Here is a 9,035-nt window from a genome sequence, read left to right as displayed (position 1 = left end):
GTAAATACACACCTGTACTTTGTATCTCCCCACCTCATTGTAGATTGTAAGCTCTCACGAGCAGGGTCATCTTATTTTGCTTTAATTATTGTATTGCTAACGTTGTTACTTATGACTGTTGTGTTTGAAACTGTTAAGCTGTAAAGCGCTGCGGAATATGTTGGCGCTATATAAAAAAAGATTATTATTATTATTATTAACTCAGGAAGAGTTCAGAAATTAATATTTTGAGGAATAACCATGATTTTTAATCACAGCTTTCATGCGTCTTGGCATGCTTTCCACCAGTCTTTCACACTGCTTCTGGCGCAAAAATATAAGCAGTTCTTCTCTGTTTGATGGCTTGTGACTATCCATCATCCTCTTTATTACATTCCAGAGGTTTTCAAGGTGGTTCAGGGCTGGAGAATGGGCTGCCCATGACAGGGTTTTGATGTGATGGTCTCTTAATTTTTGCCAGAGCTGTATATTACATACATAGATAGGAGAAAAGCCGACAATTTCTCCCACACTCCAAAGACATACTGATAGGGAATTTAGATTGTGAGCCCCAATGGGGACAGGGATGATGTTTGTAACGCGCTGTGGAATATGATAATCCCATATAAGCATAATATGTATAATACATTAGAAACTTACTTATACAAAACCAGCCACATGGGATAAAATATAGTTAGATGACCTGCCGCCTGGTACAAGCATTCCCACGGGTCGTTTCGCTACAGTATGGTAGCTTCATCAGGGGTAATGCGGTGTGGTGTCAGATATATAAAGGGTAATGAAAGTTAATTTACACTACCCTTTACATATAGTTTTTTGGTATATTCATTTACTGTTTGTTTTTAAATTATCTGTGAGTGTTCCATTTTTCTCAATAACCTTCCCATGATTTCTTCCATCTGTGTAATTTGCTGTGCACCAGTTACACTTTTGGGTGAAGCTTTTTCTCTCTCTTCTCCATAGTTCTCTTTTGTGCAGCAGAGAAGCCCCCTTACTCTATTGCTGCTGTGCCCACCGTCCTCTGTTTCTTTCCTCAGCGATAGTAACTCCATTGCAGGTGAATAGTTTTTTTCCCATGCTTTTACCATTTTTCTATTTAGTCGAGTTTAGAAGCAGCACTAACTTGGTGCCCCCTCATTTATGCCACCTTTACTATGGCACACAATGCACTGAGGGGAATCTCGTCCCATACACACCACTGCCACAACCAAAACGGCTCCCTGATAAAGTCACTAATATCCGACCACACACAAAGCTGCTCTACTGCTGTCTTTCCACATCCAAGATGGCGAACTGATTTCGCCGGAAACTCGACGCGGTCGCTCAGGTGGTGACGCGCTAACGTGCCCGTGCGTGACACTCCCGCCCCTTTGTTGGCTCAGCGACGGGGAGCTGTTCGGTGTCTCCAGGAGACCGGAACCAGGGGAGGGGGGGTTGTCCGTTAGTTGGAGAGTGAGAGTGTCTTTAACGGCGCAGCTTCTCGGCCCGTTGGAGGAGCGGACTCTTTACCCCGGGAGCGCGCGCTAACCGGAACGGGAGCGCGCATAGGGAAGGGGCGGCGATAGAGGGGCCTGAGGCCTGTCTGCCTCGGACACACCGGAGACCCCGTGTGTGTGTAGCTGGCGGTCGCTCCGGTGAGAAGGCCCCGTATAGAGGAGGGAGCCGGGTCCGGGCTCAGCACTCGGCTCCGTCCGCAGCCCGGCCAGTTCCTGTGTGACTCACTGAGGGCATTCCTCACTCACTACAGTAGGTGCAGCCTGTAGGCTGCCACATGTCATGGTGGTCCCCGTCCCATGCCGGTGCCCCCGGGGCTACTAGAAGTCACCTCAGGCTATGTGACTGCTCCATATACTGAGTGATACAGAAGGGTTCAATATGTTTTAGTTATTGTTTATTTTAATAACATATCTATTCTGCCGCTGAGATATTTACTAATAGGTAGTAAAAGCCATCGTCCCCCTGTACTGCCAGCATCGCAGCAGTTGTAGCCCCCTCTAACCCACCGTGCTCTGCCCATAGACAGACCAGCGAGTGCCGACGTTCGGGACGGTTTCAGGAAAAACTTTGGATCCAGTAATTCCCCCAAATTTTGCATTGTCTGCTTCCGTACTGTCTCCTCTGACAGGGCAGCCTGTCTAGCCGATACCCAGTGTTGGTTTGTAGTCGTTGTTTATCTCGTTCCTACAACTGGGAACATGGACTCGGACGAAGGCTACAACTATGAATTCGATGAAGAGTGTAGTGAAGACAGCGCCGCTGACGAGCCTGAAGATGAGCTAGAACTGGCCGATGTGGAGCTGGTGGAACACGAACATGGCGGCACCGAAAGAGCCGGGATAGGGGGAGAAGGAGGTGGAGGTGTCCTCGGGCCTGGTCATGGAGGGGAGGAAGATGACGACTACAGATACGAGGTCCTCACCGCTGAGCAGATTTTACAGCACATGGTAGAATGCATCCGCGAAGTTAACGAAGTCATCCAGGTATTTCCTATAACATGTCAGGGATGTCAAATGTGGGCTTAAGGTGTGTATGTATATATGTGTGTATATATAATAAATATATATATGCAAGGGTAGCCTGGGAGCCAGTCAGCAAACCTAATTTTACTTATACCTAAGGCTGCATTCACATAAATTTATGCTTTCTGGCAGGGGTTCTAGAGGTGCTTTACAGTAAGAATATCACTATCTTCAGTGTCGTTCTTGCTGTAAAAAATCCAGAATCTGGAAGAAAACCAGGCAGAGTATGTTACAGGACACTAAAGTCCATCAGAATCCATTGAAATATGGATCCAGCTTTGCTATCATGGCTCTTATATCAGGAGAAGCCAGAACACTTAGGTGACCAGATTATTTCTTTTGGGCTGTCCACTATTGATGCCAATTAACGTGATATCAAAATATTGCTACTGTCTCTTTTTATCACTGGGATAATGGTTTTATGATTTTTGCTGTGGTTTCTTCTGTATAGTTATCAGCAGTGCATTTCATTAATACATTGGTAGTACTATTATATACAAATGTTTACTGCTACTAGCCCCTCAGTAGTCTGGTGTTCTAAGTAAACAGCATAAAATACACTTTCGGCACAAATTGTTGAACATGTCCTAAAATGCTTTTAGGTAAGACAAACTGATGTAGCTATGCATCATCTTGGGGGCATGGTACCTGAGAAATGTATGATTCCAGCTGCTCTACATCTTAGATGCCTGTTGGTATCAACCGCTGCATCTAAGGTGTTTTGGTACATTACAACATTGCAGGGTAATAGTAGACTGACAGACGGATGGATGGCGCTCCTTCTCTCAGGCTGCTTTCATACTGAGTTCAGGCACCCGTTTGTTGGCTTGCGTCAAAACCCCCTGTCAAAACGGGATTCGGGCATATGAGCCGTCTGGGCCATAGAGTGTAAAGGTGCCCACAGAGTGAACGTGTGCTTTGTCGTGCATCATTTTTCGGCGTGTGCACCTACTAGAGATGGACATCCATATGCAGTCTACTACGTCTGGGAGTACGCTTCTAGTAGGCATACATGCCCGAGAATGATTCACGAAAGAGCACACGTTCGCTCTGCCTGCATCATTATAATCTATGGCTTTGTCGGCACATACGCCTGAATCTAGTTTTGCGGGGGGTCTGGATGTAAGCCCCTACGGGACCAATGAACCGGTTCCAGAACGCAGTGTGAAAGCACCCTAAGAGGTACCCCAGTGTACTGTACACATTTTCCTTTTAGGTCACGCCAGTGGAACAGCCTGATAGTTTGCCTGTCAATGTTATGGAATGCTACCGTATATATTCAATATTATAAGTAAAATATTTATTCCATTTTTTTTTTCAATAGGTCACCATAAAAATGTGAAGAATTAAGTTAGCTTATTTTTGCTGCACATTAAACTGCAAAGTAAGACTTCATTGGTCAGTTTGCTGTTTTTTTGTTTTTTTTGCACATATGCCTTAAAGCAGGTAGTCGTGCTCATTTGGTCCAACCTGCGCTGTCTGCTGCTGGTCTTTGTTTTGGCTTCAGCAGTGACATCGTATTGACAGGTCACATCACCGCTGTAACTAGTCACTGAGCTCAGCGGCTGTGCCAAGGCAGACGTCATGTTTTTGGTTACATCAGTGATGCGCAATGTCAATGTGATGTCCACTGCTGCAGCCAAAATACTGAGACCTGAGCAGCGTCGGACAGCTGTCGCTGGACCCAGGGAAGGTGAGTACCTGCTGTGCTTATTTTAGGTATTTTACAGTGTTTTGGGTCAAATTTCCTGGAAGTGGACAATCACTTTAAAGTGTAGGTACAGTGTAAGGCCAGATTTTCAACACCTTTGTTTTGTGATTCGAGTATGGACTACGATGCATGGAATGGCCGTGGATCTCCTGAAAAGGTCTTCCTTTTAGTAGTTTCTGCAAAATCAAAACATTTACTAATGTATCTTTTAGTGGGTTATGATCGATTATTCAGTCTCCTATATACAACCTGTCGAGGTCCATCACTATTTTCCTACATGTCTTAGTAATCAGTATGGCTACGTTCACACTAGCGTTGTGCGCCGCTGCGTCGGCGACGCAACGCACGCAAAACCGCGGCAAAACGCACGCAAAAACGCTGCGTTTTGCGACGCATGCGTCGGTTTTTGCCGAAAATCGGACGCAAGAAAAATGCAACTTGTTGCGTTTTCTTGGTCCGACGCTTGCGGCAAAAAAGACGCATGTGTGGCACAACGCAACAAAAAAAAACGCATGCGTCCCCCATGTTAAGTATAGGGGGCGCATGACGCATGCGTCGCCGCTGCGTCGCCGACGCAAACCCGACGCACATTAGCCAAACGCTAATGTGAACGTAGCCTATGAGACTTCTGATCCTAGTGATTGCCTGCAGCAGTCAGGTGGGCTGTTATCGTGACTTCACTATTGCAACAAAGACTGGGTCAGTGACAGGGAGGCATCTCTAGACTGGGGGAAGGTGAGTATAAGTTTACTTTTGACAGCTGCAACCGCATGGGGAAAATAAATTATCCAACAACCTTCGTAATATTAAAAGTTCCTGAGGGTAGCAATACTCGTGGCCATATATCATAAATCTGTTATGCCTTACCTATGGGCACTGTCAAAGATATGACTAAGCAATAACCTGAAATCCACATACTACTTCTCTGCATAAAATGTAAAGCCATGAATTATAGGGTTATATCTGTAATATTCAAGATCAATTGCTGATTGCTGCCAATCCCATTTCTGGGACCTCCAGCAATCCTGAGATCGGGGCTCTGAACTGCAAGAGCAAACCTCTTCCGCCCTGTCCTGCATGGAGTGGAGGAGCGCAGGCACCGCTTCCGATCCATTCATTCTGTATGGGATTGTTGAGCCAAGCGGTCGGCTAGCTCCAGGAGTCCCATAGACAGTAAATGGAGCGGAAGTCCAGCTTTTGCACCTCCATTCAAGATGATGTTGCAGAGCCCTGATATTGTGATCGCTAGGAGTCTGACTTCTGGGTCACCAAGTTATCCCCTATCTTTCTTTTTTCCTCATTCTCCTAAATCCATTCCCAGCCAGTTCTTCTGTCTTTATTTTCTATTCTATGAATTCACTGCATTGTATTGTCATAATGTTACTCTTTGCTAGTCTTCTTATTTAACTGATGTAGCTACTTGGTGGTGATGCTTAAGTGGTCTCCATGTACATCTAATGACTACTTGATAGTGACTTCACATGGATAAGAAGGAGGAAAATCAAAATAACAGTTATCCTAAAATAAGTCTTTATTGCACTGCTCCTTTTTCCTTGGTTCTAACCGTCTTGGTTGGTATTAGATTCTATATGGGTGTTACTATCCTATCATGCTTTGACCTGCTATGAGCAAACACATAGAGGTGCAGTTGTGTGACTTGGAGTTTGTCATCTCAATAATTTCCATGTCAAGTAAATGATTAACTGACTTTATTCTGTCATGCGCTGTTTCCTTCTGTGTCTGAGATAATTGTGTGACTGTAAAGAATGAATATAGGCATGTTATTCTTGTCTTTAGGCATACTTTTTGGAGGCAGAAGGTATTATTGTGTTGGTATTGTCAGGTCAGCAAATGAATGAATTATTTTAGGACTCTTTCACATCACATTCAAGAGATCTGATATCCTGTACTGCTTTTGCGATCAATAAGATTACTAGATCTTAGCCTAAGGAGGAAGGTTAAATTTCCCTAACATTTCCATATGTAATGCTTTTCTTCAGCCTGGTTCCACTGGAATTGCAACATTTAGAATGCAAAAGCAAAACAAGTTCATAAATAGAAGACTGCGTCTCAATGACTTGTGAACCAGAAAAAAGGTGGAACAACCCCTAAAAATTTACTTTTAATAATATATTAAAACTGAAAAGACTTAAAATGCAAATTGTTAAAAAGAGCTATAGGAGTGTAGTCATTGCGTGTCACTCAATTCCATTGTTGGTCTATAAATATCAGGTTAGGCAAGGTATAAGGAAGACTATAATTTGCCCTGCCTAGTTGTGGAGGTCCTTTATTAGCTACCTCATCTGTAATGAGTTGGGCCTTTTCTTTACTCATGAGATTGGGGAAGAAGGGATTGCATTCTTGGATGTTTTAAATCTCCAAGAAGAAAGATGGATCCCTAAAAACTTAATTCTTTTGGAAGCCTATGGCTGCCAATAGCCTAGACATCTCAATTGGTAGAACTACCATCCACCCCAATTCAAGAGAGGCATTTCTTAAGGACTGTTTCACAGGGTCAGGAGGAAATTTTTCTCTTGGAGAGACTTTTATGCCCAGTCAAGTGATTTAGGAGGAAGATTCTCGGATAGGGGGTACCCGGAAGGCATTATCAAGTTGGCGTACCATTAGGCGATAGAAGTCAATAGATCTTCTGTATTAACTCCCTACATAAATCTGACACGAATTCCCTAACAAGATTAATAGGGACTTATGACGACCAATCATATAAAGACATGGATGTCCTTAAAGGGAATCTGTCACCCCATTTTTCACCTATAACCTGCGGCGACCGCCATCAGGTGCTATAGATAAGCCCCCGATGTAACCTGAAAGATAAGAAAAACAACTTAGATTATACTCACCCGGGGCGGTCTGGTCCAATGGGCGTCGCAGGTCCGGCGCCTCCCATCTTCATGTGATGACGTCTTTTCCTTGCTTACGGTCTTGGCACCTGCGCAGGCGTACTTTATCTGCCCTGTTGAGGGCAACGTAAAGTACTGCAGTGTGCAGGCGCTGGGCCTCTCTTGCCTTTCCCGGCACCTGCACACTTCAGTACTTTGCTCTGCCCTCAACAGGGCAGATAAAGTACTCCTGCGCAGGAGCTGCGACAGGAAGCAAGGAAGAGGACGTCATCGCATGAAGATGGGAGACACTGGACCCGGACCGCGACACCCATCAGACCGGACCGCCCCTAGGTGACTATAATCTAACTTGTTTTTCTTATCTTTCAGATTACATCGGGGGCTTATCTACAGCATTACAGAATGCTGTAGATAAGCCCCTAATGGCGGTGGCTGCAGCTTATAGGCGAAAAATGGGGTGACAGATTCCCTTTAAAAGATATTGGGACATACTAAAGGCCCCGTCTCACATAGCGAGATCGCTAGCGAGATCGCTGCTGAGTCACAAGTTTTGTGACGCAACAGCGACCTCCATAGCGATCTCGCTATGTGTGACACGTACCAGCGATCAGGCCCCTGCTGCGAGATCGCTGGTCGTGTCGGAATGGCCTGGACCTTTTTTTGGTCGTTGAGGCCCCGCTGACATTGCTGAATCGGTGTGTGTGACACCGATCCAGCGATGTCTTCACTGGTAACCAGGGTAAACATCGGGTTACTAAGCGCAGGGCCGCGCTTAGTAACCCGATGTTTACCCTGGTTACCAGCGTAAATGTAAAAAAAAACAAACAATACATACTCGCCTTCTGATGTCCGTCAGGTCCCTTGCCGTCTGCTTCCTGCTCTCACTGACTGCCGGCCGTACAGTGAGAAGTGAGAGCACAGCAGTGACGTCACCGCTGCGCTCTGCTCTCGCTGTACGGCCGGCAGTCAGTGAGAGCAGGAAGCAGACGGCAAGGGACCTGGACACCGAAAGGCGAGTATGTACTGTTTGTTTTTTTTGGTAACCAGGGTAAACATCGGGTTACTAAGCGCGGCCCTGCGCTTAGTAACCCGATGTTTACCCTGGTTACCCGGGTGCTGCAGGGGGACTTCGGCATCGTTGAAGACAGTTTCAACGATGCCGAAGTCGTTCCCCTGATCGTTGGTCGCTGGGGAGAGCGGTCTGTGTGACAGCTCCCCAGCGACCACACAGCGACTTACCAACGATCACGGCCAGGTCATATCGCTGGTCGTGATCGTTGGTAAATCGATAAGTGAGACGGGGCCTTAAGAGTTGACCCTGATATCTGTGACTTTATTTCCCCTAAACCTCTGGTCACCTACAGAAGGGGAAAATCGATTAAGGACTATGTGGTACACGGTCACTTTATCCTACCCAAGAAGGAAAGGGGGTTGCGAAATATCACTAGGTACCTTCAGGTGTGGCCATTGTAGCTTCTGCCAATATGTCTCACCCTCCAAAGAGCTCTATAAGAACTGCAACCAACAGGACATATACTGTAGTATGAAGTGCTTTGCAAACTCTCAGAAGTGGTGTATGTCTTCACTTGCACGTGCCCCATGGACTATATGGGAAAAAGTAAACGTGAATTACGTATACGTATTGGTGAGCACCTTGGGGATGTGAGACATTGCAGAGATAGACCACTGGCTCGTCATATTAATCTTAAACATGTGGGCGATGTGGTATGTATCACTTTTCGTGTAATTGAGGTTATACAACATCTGTCAGAAAAGGCGATTGGAATAAAAAATATACTTCAGCGAAAAACACGGTGGATATATTGGATGAAATCGCTTAGCCCCATAGGACTCAACAAGCAGTTGGGCTTCTCAAGCTTCATCTGAATCCACTCTATTTATATTTATTTTGGTCAGTATGATTAGGACTAGTCTTTTGATTAG

The 9,035-nt window shown here is 45.4% G+C and overlaps 1 protein-coding gene across 2 annotated transcripts in view; it reads left to right on the top strand.

Moving 5' to 3' along the window:
- The first annotated feature begins 1,276 nt into the window (after nucleotides 1–1,276).
- ARIH1 (ariadne RBR E3 ubiquitin protein ligase 1) overlaps nucleotides 1,277–9,035 on the top strand; it is a 92,195-nt gene continuing 84,436 nt past the window's right edge. Inside the window, exon 1 of one of the 2 annotated variants that reach the window (XM_077264131.1) lies at nucleotides 1,277–2,480. In XM_077264131.1, the coding sequence (XP_077120246.1) occupies nucleotides 2,196–2,480 (285 nt within the window). In that variant the 5' untranslated portion in view covers nucleotides 1,277–2,195. The remainder of the gene's footprint in view (nucleotides 2,481–9,035) is intronic. The other variant, XM_077264132.1, reaches the window with a different exon arrangement.

This window comes from Ranitomeya variabilis, chromosome 5 (assembly GCF_051348905.1).
Source record: "Ranitomeya variabilis isolate aRanVar5 chromosome 5, aRanVar5.hap1, whole genome shotgun sequence".
Lineage (NCBI taxonomy): Eukaryota > Metazoa > Chordata > Amphibia > Anura > Dendrobatidae > Ranitomeya > Ranitomeya variabilis.
Note: the sequence above shows the minus strand (reverse complement) of the source record. Positions and strands in the feature narration are given on the sequence as shown.